The sequence below is a fragment of the Morone saxatilis genome, unplaced genomic scaffold (genome assembly GCF_004916995.1).
Source record: "Morone saxatilis isolate NCDOM2014 unplaced genomic scaffold, NCSU_SB_2.0 Contig12, whole genome shotgun sequence".
Classification (NCBI taxonomy): Eukaryota; Metazoa; Chordata; class Actinopteri; family Moronidae; genus Morone; species Morone saxatilis.
Genome location: NW_023339674.1, coordinates 16672222 through 16689924, shown reverse-complemented (window position 1 = coordinate 16689924; position 17703 = coordinate 16672222). Strand labels below are relative to the sequence as shown.

The window sequence follows — 17703 nt, the reverse complement described above, 5'->3', positions numbered from 1 at the left end:
TTATTATCCATCCTTTCAGAGCCAGCAGTGTCGGACCGAGTGAAGCAACAACACAGCAACACCTATATATATACCCACCTGTATCCACTGATTGAAGCAAGTCCATGGTGATTACAACCAGAGAAACGGCGATAATAATACTTATTATATATACAAATTGCTACTTCACTGAAAACACTATATATAGCGCGAGCGGACGCTGTGTAGTGAGAGAGAATCAAATAAAAAACAGGTGTATATGAGACCTGTTTCACCAGATGAGTGTACCAACTACTTTCTAGTCTACCTTTCCCTAATAGTCTTTAAGACCTATTCCACACTATGGTATCACATAATGCATTAGGCGACTCAGTGTAATGAATTTTACACACCTTCTTTGAGTCAGGCTACACGTTAATTTCATCCTCTACTTTATTTGGAAAAACCCATAAAGATAAGATTACTGTTTTACCTGGAAGCCAGTGCTGGTTGTTTAAACAGTCCTGACGGCAGCAGGAAGGAAGGACCTAAAACCCGACATATCTCCCTCCTTCACCAAAACATCTTGGGGTGACAGAAGTCTGTCGGCTGAAGGAGCTGCCCCAGTGGCATGATGGTGTCCTGCATGCGGGTGGGAGAACAGAACCCAGAGCCAGAGGACACGAGGCCCGGCCTTGCCTTAAATCAGGTTTGTCCGAGTCTCTCTGTCGGCTGGCCGAGATGCTGGCCTGCTCCCCCCAGCAGACCAACTCCCACACGAAAATGGCTGATGCCACAACCCAGTGGTCATTTGTCTCAAATAAATTTACAGCAACTAAATAAGCTGTTTCAGTTACACATGGGCATGTGAGTATTGTTTAAAGACAGACTTAAAAATCGTGAACCTATCCTAATATTGGGAGATTAAAAACTCTTTTCGCTCTGACCTTTTTTAAACCCCACTTAAAGTGTAACTGTAGTGACACTGATGCTTGAGCTTTTCTGGGAGTTAAACTATTATATTTTTATCAGGAGAATATCACGCTGGGGAGAAAAAAGCACCAGAAGCACCTACTCCACCAACCCTGCGTGACAGAAAGAAGGACAAAGTAGATGGACCCAACGATAGACTTAAGACAGAAACCCCAGACACTAACACCACAAAGGGTGAGTCTGAAATTTCAATGATTGCAGAATTTCCTTTTCCTTTAGCCTCCGCTGTGGGGTGCTGAGCTTCTGGACGTTCATAGGTGGTTCATTGATGGGAAGTCAGTGAGGGAGCATGAGCATGTATCTGCACAAATGACTTCCTGTGGTTGGGGTGTCTGTTTAGTTTAGTCTGTTGTAACTGTATTTTTTTCTCCCATTGATCAGATGGTGGAAGCGACCTGGAAATACACACCGTTGGCCCTACTACTCAGGAGTCTACTGAACATGCAGATCCAGTGGTGACTGGGATTACTGGAGGTAATCTTGTTACTTTTTCTTCACGTTTTATCTTTTCTTGTTTCTTGTTAGTGTCACGGTGATTACTAGCAAAGCAAAACTATCGAAGGAAAACGTTCAAATCAAATGACAACCAAGACCTTACTGTCAGTGATCATCATGAAAATGCTGTAGTTTCAAGTTCTTTAACAACGTATGTGGTGTAATACTTGAGACACAGTTATAAATAACTTGTGAATTGCTTCTAGAGTACTGGTTGAAACAACACATGTGCCTTCTCCCCGTAGGATGTGCAAGATATCTGATAGCAGTGGTTATAGTGGTCGTTGTTGCCATCCTGGTGCAGCATCTCTTCCAACCCGAGGCTCCACCCGAGAAAAAGGATGTGCGGCAAATCGACATCTTCCTCAGCCAGATGGATAAATTAAATACTCAGTTCCCTAACCAGCGTGCTGAGCTGTGGAAAAGGAGCAGGATCCACCTGCTGAGGCACCTCCAGACGGCCCAGCCCACAGAGCCCGTCAGTCTGATCCTGACTGCAGGCGTCAATGCCCAGCGGACATTGCGCTGCCTGGCTCAGGGCCTGGCCTCCGCCTTCTCTTCTGCCCTCAACGCCTCCGTCCTCCACATCGATGGTGCCGGCAAAGCCAGCCAGGACAGCGACCAGGTCAAACTGGACATTGACAGCAAGTTACAGGGAGCTTTCGAAGGAGACAAACCCGTGGCCGTCATTCACCGCTTTGAGGAGCTACCTCCGGGCTCTACCCTCATTTTTTACCGCTACTGCGACCACGAGAACGCCGCCTACAAGAAGACTTGTCTGATATTCACAGTACTGCTGGAGGAGGAAGAAGAGATTCCTGCCAAGAGTCGTTTGAGTACTGTGGAGGAGATGGTGGATGACCACCTTCAGAAGAAGTTCCTTTCTGACGGCCACCCTGTAGCTTTTGACAGGATGGACCTCGACAAGTACGGTGGCCTGTGGAGCCGCATTTCCCACCTCATCCTGCCGGTGGCAGCAGAGGAAAGGATGGAGCATGAAGGATGCTAGGGGACATGAATAATCACTGTTGTTTGAACTTTTGGTCTAAGCACTTAACTCTTCTGTCTATCTATCAGCTTTCTCACTGGGTGTCATTCTGAGGCTAGTAGCAGCATTAAAGGACCAGTGTGTAGGATTTAGTGGCATTTGGCGGTGACGTTGCAGATCTCAACTAACGAACCACTGCTCCTGTCTGTATATGACCACCTGGGAATGCAAACGCCCTGTGAAATGTATAGTTGAAACTACGGTGGCCGTGAACCTCGTGATGAACCATATCTAAAGCCAGTGTTTGGTTTGTCCGTTCTGGGCTACTGTAGAAACGCGGTGGTTGAACAATGCGGTCTGCATGGAAGGCGACCCCTGGCATCTGTAGCTCAAATTGGCTCATTCTATAAATATTATATTCCATTCCTGCCAATAGATTCTCCTAAATATTACACACTGGGCCTTTAAAGATCCAGAGGTTTCTTACATATACCATATATTGAAGGTCACTACAGATGAAGACTTTAAGTAGAAATATGACACTTAAGATTACGATTATACAATGGGATATTTGTAAAGATGTATGTCGAAATTCATGATGAAAAAAATGTTTGACAAAAGGCTGTGGTGCTTTTTGTTTTAGTACTTTGATCAAATTTGATTTTAGACCACTTACAAAATGAAAAGCGATTGAACGGGGTTTTGTGGATTTTACTGTATAATGTGCAATGTTGATGGTAACTGCTGCAATTTGTGTAAATTTTAAAAGTTATTTAATGTAAGACTTGATTGTTCTCCTATGGATAATGATCACAAAGAGCTATTGGGCAGTGGTATTCTTTTTGGTATCTCAACACAGGGTTTATGCTTTTTATGACAAATGTCACAACTCTCAAACCTACACGGCACCACGTGCCTTAACTGAACTTCCCATGCTCCATTTTCTATACACATATCACATTACAGGAACAAGTTTTATGAAGATAAGTGCATAAATTGAATGTGCCTTAAAGTAAAAATAAACAAGTTAATTCCAATGCTGTGTTTGTTGTCATGTGAATAAACACTGCTGCAGCTAGAGGGCAGCAAAACCACAGCGGGACCGACTCAAATCAAATCCACATGCAACAGGCTGCTACTTTCTATTTAACCTCCTAATGAGCTTTAGGACCTTCCATTGGACGTCGAATCTCAAAGAAAATCCAACATTAGACTGAAGCTCTGAGCGAATATTTCACTTATGACTAATATTAATTGTGCTGCACATCATGTTTGAGAAAGCGTCTGAAGCAGGTCACCTCCTCCTCGCCAGTGTGCTCAGAGATCCGCCTCCTGTGCGCGCTGCTCCAGCTGCAGATGCCGGCTGCTCTCTCATCGACTGCACGCTTTCTCTGCACAAAACCAGCCCGCCTTCACTGACAATGAAAAACATCACATCGCGCTATAAAGCTTAATCTCGCTCTCTGATGACTCTTCTGGATACCCCTCACTAGTTTTTTGGAGCCAGAAGCAGGCTATGATATTTTCTTGGCAGCTTAACTAATTGGTGACAGGCTGTGCCTGCCAGCATACTTGCAACATTATTTCTCTTTTCGGCGCTCTGTGAGCCTCACAACATGTATAAGTTATGGATTTTCATCGCAGTGTGCTGTGCGTATTTTCCACGGGGCTCTGCAGCGCCAAAGACCTGGGGTGAAGATCCCAGGTCACAACTTGAGAGCAATGCAGAGGAAAGTGACAGACTGCAGGAGGAGATAGATGGGCAGGAGAGCATTCTCTCTAAGGTAGGAGGAAATATCCCTTTCTTGTTTTATGGACATTTCACCATTTCCTGCGTCAAAATTCAAACGTTTTTGATTGAGCGTGGTGCAAAATACATCCGTCCTCTTCTCTTTGTAGCTGCTGGGTGATTATGACAAAGTGAAAGCCCTCTCGGAAGGCTCTGACTGTCGGTGTAAATGTGTTGTCAGACCCCTGAGCAGGAGCGCCTGCCGGCGGATAGAAGAGGGGAGCGCCACTGTGCAGGACTTCTACACTGTGGAGACCATCACATCTGGACCAGAGTGCAAGTGCGCCTGCATCGCTCCTCCGTCAGCAGTCAACCCCTGCGAGGGAGAGTTCAGGCTGAAAAGACTTAGGGAAGCTGGAAAAGAGAATGTCAAGGTGAAGTGTCATCCTGTCCGTTTTCCGTGCGTACTAGAGCCTCCAATAGCCCCCATGAGGCGAACGGCTGCTGTCTTGCTCGCCTGTTGATTTCTAGAGAGTCCTGGATCACTGGGAGTATGAATATCCCGTTTTTATCAAATTCAGGAAAGCGTAGCCCCACATTTTACCCCATACCCAGAGACTCTGGGTTTGGATGGGCTGGGGATAGGCCTATTTTACGCATGGCATGTCTTGAATTGGTAAAACCCTTTTGACGGAATCCACTTGATCATTCTAGCTGTCCACCATCCTTGAGCTGCTGGAGGGCTCCTTCTATGGCATGGACCTACTGAAGCTGCACTCTGTTACCAATAAGCTCCTGGATCGCATGGAACACATTGAGAAGGTATTTATCTGATTTATTTATTTTGCAAAGATGTAGTTGGTAATAACATAAGCACGAACTGGTGGTAGCAGGTGTGTTTGTATTGGTGGCTTCTAGGTTCAGTGGGTCCAACAAAACACACTCTTTGGGCCAGTTTTCACTTTTATTAGAGGCTGAACCTGGAAGGAGCGATCAGACTCTCTTTCACATGTGGAAGTTCATCGGGTTGAGTATCCCCTTCTTGAGAAAAAAGTAGCTCACTGACCTGTTATAAAATACCTTTTTAAGTCATTTTTTCTATTGGAACATTAACACATTACTTTAGAATTTTAATGACTTGTCAAAGGATGTGTATTTTTAGACTAAATTTGTCATCTGAAACAAAATGGCTTAAAGCTTTACATATCTTCAGTTAATGTGAAGATATGTTCAGTCAAGAAATGAACAGCAATAAACTATGTGCCTTTCAACAGTGAATTTGTCATACCAAACTCCATCTACTTAATTAAATCCTAAACATCATCAATCATAAAGCTGTCCCGCCCAAACAGGTGCACCAAAGCTAACTGCAGGGTTATGTGCCCAGACAGGGTCTACTTATCCACAATAACTGAAACCCCCTGTGTGAACGTACCATGGGTGTGTTATTAAAAACATTTTCAAAATAATCTTGCACTGACTGGATTTGAAGACTCAGAGATTCAAATCTTTACATACAACACTTTTTAGGGTTTTATCTCATTATTATTAACAATTAACATTGGACCTAAAACATTAATTGGGTCACTGATCGAATGACCCTTGATAATAGTGTTACATACAACATACTCTGCTTCCATGATGTTAGAAAGCTGTGGTGCAAACTGTCAGGGCAATAGCTGTATGTGCTTCAGAAATGACCCTTTTCACAGCTGCAGTTAATAAAATGAATGTGTAAATCAAGTGTATCCATTATTGATTTTATTAGTTTCAGCTGTGTCCTCGTATGACACATGAAAAGATCAGTTAGTAGGCAAAGATGCTCATTGTATTTTAAAGTGCATTCTAGGAAGGGATGAGCATAGGTCCTATCCACAGAAAGCATTTTGACAAGCCACAGTAAGAAAAGCTCAGGAGAAAATGAAATGAATGATGGCTGAATTCTATTTAGCTGCTCCAGTTTCAGCGTCCTGGTATTGTGCCTGCTGCCTCACTGCCATCACTTACTGGGGCATTTGAATAGAACGCAGTGATCTTCAATCTTATTACTAACACCTGTGTTTTTCCTACTATGACAAGTGAAACTCTCTGCCTATTAATGACTCAAGATAGTCGGCGCTCCACTTCCTCCTGTTAGTGATTATGACTGCTGATGATTGCAGCCTATTTTCCACAGGAACATGCACGGTATTTCTGTTAATATCTCGGTATGTCCATGACTGCATGAAGGTTGTGTCTCTGAACAACACCACTGATGAGGTGAAGCCCCAGGAGAGCCCTCCCATCAAAGCAGATGTGACTGAAAGCCCACCCACCACTCCCCCCGACCGGCATCAGGACAAGAAGGGACTCGGTGAGGTCAGCGGAGCCGCAGTGTATCGAAACCCAGAGGTATGTAATTATTTGGCTGTAGTGCCATGACATAACACATACTGTAGGTGTAGTACGTTGTATTTACTGGGTAATTATTGATGCGAAAGGGTGATTCCCTTTCATTGCCAAGCAGTACCAGCGTTATTTATGCTTTTGAAAGTAGTTAACACTTGCAAACCACTTACAAATAAAGTTGTAACAAGTAGAATAACTGTCACAATAAGATACTTACTTAATTGTTATTTTACAACACAGGGTTGTATAATGAAATTCAGGTTGTAGTTTATTTAGTATAAACAAAAGTATATAGATACAAAAGTTGATTATTAAGTCATAAAAAGAAAAAAAGAAAACAATTTTACACGATGGAATACTGAGGATGAATTAAGCACTAATTACAGCTGGCATCATTATGTAAGATAACAAATTATACAGGAAATTCATAGCATTTACCAGATAATTAAATAACACATACTAATCCAGCAAAGTACATGGATCCTAACCGTAAATAATTACAAGTTGTTAGTAACTATTATAGTACACCGGCCTAGTTCATACACATTTTATATGATATTTATTACTACATGTATTCCTGGATTTCACAGAGGGTAAAAACATTCAAGAAGCTATTATTACTGCTTATTAACTTATAGATACTAGATAATTACTGTACCTGTTACCCATGTAAGGTAATAACTTTTGTAAGCCAATAATTCCACCAGAAATAGTAAGAGTAAACAGTGCCACCACACTTTTTTTTTTATTCAACATTCAACTTGTATCACTTACTTAAATTAATAATAGCTTAATGAAGTAAATAAACATGTTAATGGTAAGACTTTAAGATTCTATCTTGCATCCATCAGCATTGTAACATTTTAGGACAAATCCTGATACTGTACATTTAACTCAGTTGTGAAGTGACTGAATAAACTGAATTTAGGAAAGAAACACGCATAAAAGAAGTGACTGGATTCACATGTTGCTGTTCAGACTGGTGAAACATTATTGGTGTTCTGTGTTGCTTCAAAACAAAAGAAACAATTATGTGTTCTTTCCACAAAGTCCTTCATAAAATCATCATCTCCATGATTAACAAAAAAAAAAGTTATTGTGGTAATCGGAAGATTTGGCAGACCCAGTGGACAATAGCAGACCTCAGACCAGTGACTGTACCACTGGGCCCTGATCCACAACAACTTTAATACAAACTGGAGGGCCCGTCCAACAGTGCTGGGTGGACCTGGGCTTCATATGCAAGTGATTCACAAAGTTAATATGTTTCGAATGAAACAAAATTTAATTAAATTTTTGACTAAAGGTTTCCTCTTTATTAAAGCATAATTCAGCTTTATTGCAACTTGGGTCACACTTGGGTCAGTAATCCATCAGTAATAATAACTGATACTTTAATAGTTGATATCTGTGAATGCAAATACCTTTAAAGAAAGTAGGTAATAATCTAGCCAAACTGTTGCTTTACAGTCCATCTTTTTGAACTGATGGTCTTGCTCTGTTTGTCGTACACAAGAAATCGAGTCATATATCCTTGGGGGAAAAAAACATTTAACTGTCATTTGTTTGATGTCCACCGGTGGATTGGTTGTATAATTTCCTGTTAGTACTAAATAGTAAATTGCGATTATTTGGCAAAAATTGTGCATTGTCAACATTGTAGTATTAGTATATGTAATAAGATAAGAGATAAGATAGACTCTATTGATCCCACACTGGGGAAATTCACTTACAGCAGTTTAAGATATAACACAGCAGATAAGAAAAAAAAACATTAAATAACAAAATAAAATAGAAAAATACAAGATATCAAGAAAAAAGTAGTGACACTTGTTAGAGCATTTGCCTCATAGAGGTTTTGTGTTATCTGTCCATCAACAGGAAAAGTATGAGGAGAAGTTGATTGGGGAAAATCCAATCTTCCTACAAACAGATGGTTCTACTCTGACCATTGAGGTCAAACCTGAGGTGACTCCAAAAACCGTGGCTAACAAGGAAGCTTCTCAGGGGTCGAAGACTGGCCCCAATGGAATGATCATCAGAGGAATGACTTTTTATAAATCTGAGCCAGATCCGATGGTGGCTGATGACGGGGAGCCTGGAGAGAACTGTAAGTGCAAACCCTCAGTCAGCTTTCATAGTATGGGTTCACTCTGGTAGCTCACCTGATATTCTCTTACTGCAGCAACCCAGCTTTGATTCTTGTCTAACTTAAGGTTAAGGATGTACCTTCAACTTCAAAATACCTTCAACTTTTTCTTATACATCCAATCTGCATACCATGAAACCGGATGAGTGGTTTGGATGGATAATCACATTACATAAGATGCCTGTCAGGGCCATCTGTGAGCTGCTCTGTCAGGCCACTGCAAAAATGTACAGTTACAAATGGGTTTATATCCTGTGGCTTCTACTGTTTGTTTGCACTTCAATTGATTAGTTCAGAGATGGCTTACTTTACAATTTTGATGGTATTGGATAATTGGCACTCAGATTATTTGACCAGATCTTTGCCTTTCCCTCTTGTAGTGTTTGAGTACCATGGATTCAGTGGGGATGGCCCAATTAACCTCTTCATTGAGGAGAATCTTCTACAACACAGAGCCCCTCGACCAAGACCAGTTCGACCAAAGACAAGAGCTCATTCGCACGATTCCAAAAAGACGATGCCAACAACACCGAAAAAAAACGAGCCCGCCTCAGAAACTCATGATGAGTTAATCAGTGCCAATGGAACCACATCAGACGTACAGAGTGACACATCAGTCACGTTTGGACCAACCACTACCACACAAAACAACAGGAGCACAGAGACTGCGCCTCTAACTAGTCAAAGAGTCACTGCTGGAACCACTAAATGGCCAATCCCTTTGATGGCTGAACGAGCCGTCACTGCCAAGGAAACAACCGAAACTGCAATGAACACACCCCAACCCTCTGAAAATAAAGCCACAGTGGAAATATTACGAGCTTTCACAACAAGAAATATCCCAACCACCGTGATGGAAACCTCGACCCTGCAGGTGAAAGACCAAACGCAAACCATACCTGGCAGCACTGCAGCTCTTTCAAGCACACTTGCACCAACCCCAGCCACAGATGCTCCAACCACCAGCCCAGCTTCCACTGTGACCATAACAACTTACGCTGCCCTGACCTCAGCACCAATACCCCCCACAGAAGCTTCCACAACAGCTACCTCCACGCAGGCTGCTAGCACAGCACCAGAAGAAACTGAATCCGCCTTCTTTTCGGGCTCGACTTTGCCTCCTACCACACAGGGAGTGATCCCCTTGTCTCCCCATACTTCTCTGCCTTTCACCACACCTGTACCTGCCTCTTCTTCAACCACCACCACCACCACCACCACCACCACCACCACTACCACTACTACCACCCCCACCACTACTACCACCACCACTACCAGACAGGCTGCTCAAGTCAAACGGAAATACAAAATCAGTTGGGAGGAGGAAGAGGGAGAGAAGAAACACCCAGAATTAGATGAGCCAATGCAAAGGCAGGAGGAATTTACTTCAAGAAAACCCGGTAAGTTCAGTTTATATGTTGAATGGAATGGGAAGAACGATATGTTTGTCAAGTTGACATTTTAAAATAAAAATAAGGTTTTGTAATTAGTTAATTAAATGTAATACAGTATGGTACTTTCAGTGCTAATGTATGCATGTTAATATGTTGAGGTATCATTATTAGAAGTGTGTGGTGTGCTAGAGTGACTGAAAAACACCTTAGAAAGAGCTTACAGGATCTTACCAAACATATTGCCAGAAAAGAAAATACAAACTTTGTAACTCTGTGCTCAGTTCTTTGTGGCAACCTCATCCTTTCCGTGATTCAGGCTGGTTTAAACAAATGCCTCTAATTATTTTCAGACTCTTTGACGCAGGTCTGGATGATGTTAAATTGCTTTGAAATCCTCACTCATGGCTCTGACTCTTTCACAGGGGAGTGTAAGGACACTTTGGCAACAATCTCAGATCCAGTAACTCACAACACCTATGGCAGAAATGAAGGAGCATGGATGAAGGACCCGAAGTCTGAGTCTGACAAAATTTATGTCACAAATTTCTATTATGGGAATAACCTCCTGGAGTTCCGCAGCCTGCAGGTTTTCAAAGCAGGTAAGAGCCAGTAGTCTACGCTTTCACTACATTCGTCTTTATTATCCCTTTGCTTTGATGTAACCTCATGCCCCTCCACTCTTCTTTATCCTTTCTAGGCCGTTTTACCAACTCATACAAGCTGCCTTACAACTGGATTGGCACAGGCCATGTGGTCTTTGATGGGGCTTTCTACTACAACCGTGCCTTCTCCCGAGACATCATCAAGTATGACCTGCGTCTGCGTCACGTGGCCGCCTGGACCATGCTGCATGATGCTCTAGTGGAGGAGACATCGTCACCTTGGGAGTGGCGCAGCCACTCTGACGTCAACTTTGCCGTGGACGAGAGTGGCCTGTGGATCATCTACCCGGCACTGGATGATGAGGGCTTCTTACAGGAAGTGATTGTTATGAGTCGGCTCAACCCCTCAGACCTCAGCATGCAGAGGGAGACCACCTGGAGAACCGGGCTCAAGAGAAACCACTACGGAAACTGCTTCATCGTGTGCGGCGTCTTGTACGCTGTTGACAGCTACAACCAAAAGGACGCCAACTTGGAATACGCCTTCGACACGCACACAAACACTCAGATGATTCCCAGAATGCCCTTCACCAACAACTACACCTACACCACGCAGATTGACTACAATCCCAAAGAGGGTGTTTTGTATGCGTGGGACAACGGACACCAAGTCACATATAACATTAAGTTTGCCTATGTAGACCCTTAGCAGGGGTTTGACAGTAGTTATTTTAAAAAAGTTAATTCTATGCTTTGAATGGATTGTAGATCAGTCCACGTGGCCTTTGGTATGGAGACAAATGGGGGCCAAATGTACAAATATACTTCAGTATATTGAGACTAAATTGTTTTGTGCTTAGCAAGATTTTTTTTTTTACATTTTTACCTGAAATAAATCAATGAGCCTGATTCCTCGGTCAACACGTCAAGTTGTACTGTATATATTGTAATACTGTAAACAAAAACAAAAAAAAAAAACAACCCTGTGAATGTAGAAATCAGTTCATGACTTGGGTCAAAATACTCTTTTAACAACTCACATAAAAGAACCAGTTCATGTAAGCATGCTCTTTGAACATATTATGTGGACAAATTACATTTTTCTGTTTTATAGACATTATTTTGTATTCAATTTTTCTTTGCATCATATGCCACAGGTCCTCTGCATGGTAATATTGCTGATATTGCTGTTGACCTTTGTCTTGTGAAAGCACTTACTCCATATGAGACTGTTCTGAGGAGACTACAATAAAGTTCAGAAACACTAACAGAAAATGTCTTTGTTTGGCTAATCACAGTTAAAGTGGCTTTAATTACAACTTATGGGTGTTAATTCATCAGACTAAGAATAGATGACAAAAAAGTGTAGAAAGAAAAACCAGAAATACAGAGAATGATTGTTCAAATCTATAATTAACTGTTACTGGATGTCAATAACAGTCCAAAGGAAGCACACAAAGGTATAGTTAAAGAAAGTCCAGTGTTTATTTTGGTTTATGCACAAAAAACAAAATCCAAAAAGTTTTTAATTGTACATTTGCTTTGTCTTTACAGTAAGCACTGTTGGGATGCAGTGAAAACATTGCGGTGAATCAAATATAATCTTGATACCAAAAGGGAAAAGAAACACACACAGACGGCTTGGCTTAAGAAAACACAAGCGAATGGTGTTTTTTTGTTTTCAATATTTACGGGCATCTGTTAAGCTGAAACATAACCATCTGCACAATCATGTAGCTAAAAGAAATGCACTCACACACAGAAGAATAGTCTGTTGTTTTAACAACCAAAACTGTCCGTATAAGCAAAAAGTTCCTAAATCTGATTATATATAATTTCTTATTTCATATCAATTTTACAATTATAGGTAGTCAAAACAAGGCTACAGACACATTAATATAAGGCATTTAAAGCCAGAACTGATCTGCCCAGATTCTGCATTTATAGTGCAAATGTTTACTACAAATTACTAAAAACAGATATCACAACTCCATCACACAGTTTTAAAAAAAAGAATTTCCAGTAGGTTGTTATTTTAATATAGACTAATGTGCACCAAATAAAAGTGCAATTTAGTCCTTGGACGGAGATGTCAGGACTCAAACTAAGTTTTTCACCAGTGGTCACATGTCAAACATTGTCCTTTTTAGCCCAACAGTTAAATTAGGGGTTTTAAATTTGATGAAGATACATTTTTCTGGGATAATCTGAAATCTGAAAGTAAAGAAATCTCCCAGCACTAACATTTACTGTATGTTTCCTTCTAATCCACCATTTATTATTGTATATACAATATCTAATTTAGTTTTCTGTATTTGATTATTAGAATAAAAAGTCCCCACAAAGCATAATCAGACAGATATAGAAAATAAAATCCAATACATCTTGACACAATTAAGCATTACTGTTGTACAATAATACAAATAAATATGTATCTGAATCTGAGAAGCACAGTGCAAAGACCCAAAAATGAAAAAATGAAAATCTTCATCAACACAATGCTAAAAACAGAGCACCTGAAATTAATGGAAACCAGCCAAAAACACAGTGGTTAGCCTGCTAGCTTTCACAAATCACCTGACTTCCTGAGTTTACTGAATGCCTCTATTGCTGCATGTTATCAATCTGTCATCTCTTACTTCAACTTAATAAAATTTCATTTATTTAGAGAGTCGAACAGATTAAAAATGCGTGAGAGAGACAATTACAGTTCTCCATCTTGTAGAGACGCAAACAAAGAATTTGTTGTGCTTCTAAACATTGATATCGCAAATAGACTCTTCTGTTTTTAATTATGCAAGTTCCCTGTAAGATTATTATTACTTTCTGTTTTCTCCTCTGGCTTTGGAACTTGTCCCGAAATTAAGAACCAAAAAAGAAAGACTTGAACAGAGCTGCTACGGGGTAAAAGTATTTGTGTTATGACGGGGTGACTCAGGGTTCAATGCTCTGCCCCCTGCCACTAAGCAATTACCCTTATGTGGGGCGTCCGAGGTTACAGGGAGAAGTCAGTCCTGCCACACAAGGAGCTAGCGTCTGCTCAGACCCCATTACAGATATACCCATCTGGATATCAGCCCTAATAAAGAATGTGGCTGACTGACACTGACAGTTTGCGACAACTCTGGATTGTAATGACTGGATTTCATTCAAATCTAAATCACAATCGTGCAGTCAGCGCCAACACCAGATTTAAAATATACTTCTTCACAAAAAAAGTTTAAACGAAGGTCTTCTGTTTGTCTTCATGGATTCTGAGGAAGTTTCTGAGGAGTTCCAAATAATACAGGTGCTGCTGGCGATCTTAAGCGGACCCCATTAGCACACCAACAGGAGGTGCGGCCTGGTTGTCAGTCGCGGAGTGCTGGTAAAACGTGTCTGTGCGGTTGACCCTCAGCAAAGGTGGGATGGTGGAGGACCTGATGTGGAGGATCCTGGTGTCCGTTACTTCACAGTCAATCTGCATCATCACCTCATAATCTTTGTCCCTTATGATGCTGTCTGTAAAAGCAGGGAGAAAAAAGCGGAAGCTTAAGTCTTGATCCATCAATAAATGCATAAATAAAGTTACTGGAGATTAATTTCACCATCAGCAAAAGATTTAATCAGCTCAAGATAGTGTTCACAAAACTGCCTTCATCCTCATTATTATTGGCAGTCTTTTCGTCACTCTTTTTGTAGGAAAACATGATATTTTGGGAGGGTAAAGGAGAACTGTTTGAAGCAGTTGGGGGTCTGAAAACCTCACAAGTAGGGATGGAGGCCGGGTTACAGATTGAGTCCAGAGGTGAGTCACATACTGGATTTCTCCTTCATAGAGATAAACAAAACAGCTCTAAACAAGAGCAGGACATGTAAATCTGAGAAGAAAAAAGAAGAAACTCTGGCAAGAGTGTGGGAGAGAGAAAGTGAGAGAGAGAAAGAGGGATCACTGATGATGAGTCAGGATCCTTTAAAGCTTTTCATTGACTTCAGAGAAGAAAAGAAGAAACTCTGGCAATAGCGAGGGACAAAAGTGATCAATGCTGAGGAGTCAGGCTATTGTGTTTGACAAAACCCCAACACACCACAGATGGTGTACGGTACGATGATAAACACAAAGCTCATTATCAAAGATAAATACATTTTCACAAGGTCCTCCTGATGTTTGACCTACAAAGTAATTACTCTGGCTTTATCTTGGGAAATTCAAGTTTGGAAAAAGATGCTGGACCTAGGTCAGTGGTGTGGTTCGTGGTTTGTGGTCTCCCACAGCCTAACTTTGCTCAGCCTGGGGGAAGAAGATCCTTTAAAGTGGACACGCTTGTGAAATTCTTTGCTAGAAAAAGCCATTAACAACATGTTGAGGGATCCCTTGTGTATTTACATTAACAGACAACTTAAAGACTCGTGGCTTCCTTAGTATGTCAGCGAGAGAGTCAAGACGATAACAACATTCCCCATATGGAGCGCACAGTTTTAGTGCACTCATATATGACCCAGAAATGGAGCTATAGGTGTCTTTAAAATGCCTGAGAGTGCTGGAAGTTGTTTAAAAGCTGTCGTATTTTTCCAGACACCTGTGCAAGACATCAGCTTCTTCTGTCTCTCTGCAGGATTTCCATGCACATATACTTAAGAGTTTATCAGATCGAACAGTCCTAATACAATAGCCTCTTCGGAAGACTCCACGGATGTTCATATCATTAGATGGTTAGTAGACGTAACGCTGAGTATGACTTCATCTGCTGCTTAACTTCCTCTTTTGCACCTGCAGTGAAACTGGGACTTTTCAAATGGCTACAGTGTTTGAACAGACATCTCTGGAAATCATCCACTGGGTTAGGATTTTGCTCTTTGTCACGCTATGAATATCTCAAATTAGGCTTCAGCCTGAAGCAGAGCTGGAAAATTTATTCTCTGTGCATCTCCATATAACTTGATGAGATCACAACTGAGTTTTTCCTCCTTGGTTCAAGGTCTTGTCATTACTACTCAGTCGAGCCTGTGGAATGTGTTCAGTTCAAAATAAACTGCTCTGACTTTTCCGCCACTTAGCTTATTTCATTCCAATAAGAAGTCCAACAGATAGGCAGCACAAAGTGGAAACGTGTCACATGCATTATCCAAACACACGAGGAAGATGAATATAATGGAAATTCTGCAAATTAGGATGGATGTATAGAAAAAAATTAAAAAATGCACAGAAGAACAAAGCAAGAAGTCTTTGAATAAAAATATTTCAAAATAACTAATGAGCTGCTTTATAAAAAACTGAGCAGAGATGCAGCAGTGGGCAGGAGGCATCAGTCTTGGGTAGTGAAAGCACCCTGTGGGTTTGTGAGCTTGCCAATCCTTTCAAGGTTAGCTTTATTTAATTTTGTAATTTTATTTTTTGCAATTTTAAAGTCAGTGTACCTTGACCTTACTCCAGAAGCACACAGAAAAAGAAGAGAACAGACACTGCTTTGTATTACAGCGCGCATATTTTGCACTCATAATTACTTATCAATTACTGATCAAGTGAGTCAAATCCTCTTAACTATAAGGTGACCAACTGAAGAACATACAAAGTTAACCTACTAAATCTGTAAATCAGCCGTTCCAGTGGGCTACTTTACAGTTTTCCTGCGTACTTACGACTCAACTACATTACAGTACATTACTGTACGAAAATCATATTGCAATTATTTGACAGATATTGTGATATAAGATTCAAGATTATATGGTCACAAATTTAATTTTCTTTTTTTTTATCACGATGTAAAATTATTTGTGGCTTGTAAACAAACATGTTTCTCTGAAAAACAAGATTTGTAGGCCAGGGAATCTATTATCTATCTATTATGATGCTGTTTTGTTTAACATTTCACCTTTATCAAAAAATTGCAGCTTCTGCCATTTGGATATTGGAAAAGCTGGTGAGCATAACGGAGCATTTAGCAGCTAAAGAGACAGTTACTTACCTCAGGAGATGATGGAGACCAAAACAGAGATAAAAGGAAAGTGAATATTGGACATTCACCAGGTTTTAAGTCTTTGAATATGAATATTGCCCTGTGTCTGCTGGATGTGTACACAGGCAACTGTTTACTAACATGTTCGCCATATCAGCTTTAAGTTGTTACCTCTTTCTGTTGAGACTTTATCTTCTGTTAACTCTTAATGAGATTACTAGACGCCTTCATTATTTCGTAAGTACCCAATAATTACTAAATAATTACACAGTAATTTGTGGGCCACAATCTAAACCATTATTCAAAGTGAAGACTCACATTTAATTCCCTGCACTGATTACATCCACCTTTCACCAAATTAGTGAAATGTCTAAATTGTATTCAGCCAACTGCTTGAAAAGCCTGAACACTCAAGCAGGAAACACACAACTATGAGCCCCAACTTCAAACAGCAGCACTTTGAAGAAGCTGCCAAATCTACCATCCTGCTCTGCGTGGTCTCCTTCCCCCTTTTACTAGTGCCATCTGGAGATGTTCCAGAAAGCTTCAGCGACACAGTGAGCCGGTGTGTGCTGATAAAACCATGTCTGGCAACGACGCATCTGACGAAACCTGAGAGTGCATCTCGGGAGGATGGTGGCTGCCAGACTGGCACAAACTCTGAGGACATGTTCATGAGGGAAGCTTTTGTTAATATCAGAAAGGAAGCAATTCATCAGCAAGTAAAATCACAAAATCACAAGACATGATTTGGGTCAATAAAAATAAATGTGGGTCTAATAGGATGTCCATTAGGCAAAAACATATATGCAACCTAACAATACAACCATCATTCAGATTCATACAATTCTGTCTATATGTTCATCTTTTATTATTATTATTTTTTTATATGAACAGTGAGGATGCTCTATAATAGAATGCACAAGCCAATGTTAATAAAGTTATGTTTTACCAATAGAAAACCATTAGAATTAGCATATCAATTAGATTACCATTACCAAACGATGAATGTCTGAACTGAATTTCAAGGCAATCCATACGATAGTGGTGAGAAATCTCACTGAAAAAACA

At 40.8% G+C, this 17703-nt stretch overlaps 3 protein-coding genes across 9 annotated transcripts in view; 2 read left to right on the top strand and 1 right to left on the bottom strand.

Annotated features, from left to right (window-relative positions):
• Positions 1 to 3471, top strand: part of LOC118321697 (torsin-1A-interacting protein 2-like) — a 6344-nt gene extending 2873 nt beyond the window's left edge. For all 7 annotated transcript variants that reach the window (XM_035653151.1, XM_035653154.1, XM_035653152.1 and 4 more), the window contains exons 9-11: positions 991 to 1125; positions 1333 to 1425; positions 1692 to 3471. In XM_035653151.1, the coding sequence (XP_035509044.1) occupies positions 991 to 1125; positions 1333 to 1425; positions 1692 to 2455 (992 nt within the window). In that variant the 3' untranslated portion in view covers positions 2456 to 3471. The remainder of the gene's footprint in view (positions 1 to 990; positions 1126 to 1332; positions 1426 to 1691) is intronic.
• A 178-nt stretch (positions 3472 to 3649) lies between these two features.
• olfml2ba (olfactomedin-like 2Ba) lies at positions 3650 to 11966 on the top strand. The gene is made up of 8 exons (XM_035653561.1): positions 3650 to 4218; positions 4334 to 4597; positions 4878 to 4985; positions 6393 to 6554; positions 8433 to 8661; positions 9081 to 10100; positions 10517 to 10693; positions 10792 to 11966. Exons 1-8 carry the CDS (start codon positions 4051 to 4053, stop codon positions 11403 to 11405), a joined length of 2742 nt encoding a protein of 913 aa, XP_035509454.1. The 5' UTR covers positions 3650 to 4050; the 3' UTR covers positions 11406 to 11966.
• Positions 11967 to 12157: 191 nt separating this feature from the next.
• Positions 12158 to 17703, bottom strand: part of atf6 (activating transcription factor 6) — a 32514-nt gene continuing 26968 nt past the window's right edge. Inside the window, exon 16 of the mRNA XM_035653562.1 lies at positions 12158 to 14197. Within this exon, the coding sequence (XP_035509455.1) occupies positions 14001 to 14197 (197 nt within the window). The 3' untranslated portion in view covers positions 12158 to 14000. The remainder of the gene's footprint in view (positions 14198 to 17703) is intronic.

Bases quoted from the DNA above. Each gene is read 5' to 3' on its own strand.
- olfml2ba (XM_035653561.1), top strand. From the start codon at position 4,051: ATGTATAAGTTATGGATTTTCATCGCAGTGTGCTGTGCGTATTTTCCA. The intron at 4,219-4,333 runs GTAGGAGGAAAT...TTCTCTTTGTAG, and splicing joins AGGAGAGCATTCTCTCTAAG to CTGCTGGGTGATTATGACAA. The intron at 10,101-10,516 runs GTAAGTTCAGTT...ACTCTTTCACAG, and splicing joins ATTTACTTCAAGAAAACCCG to GGGAGTGTAAGGACACTTTG.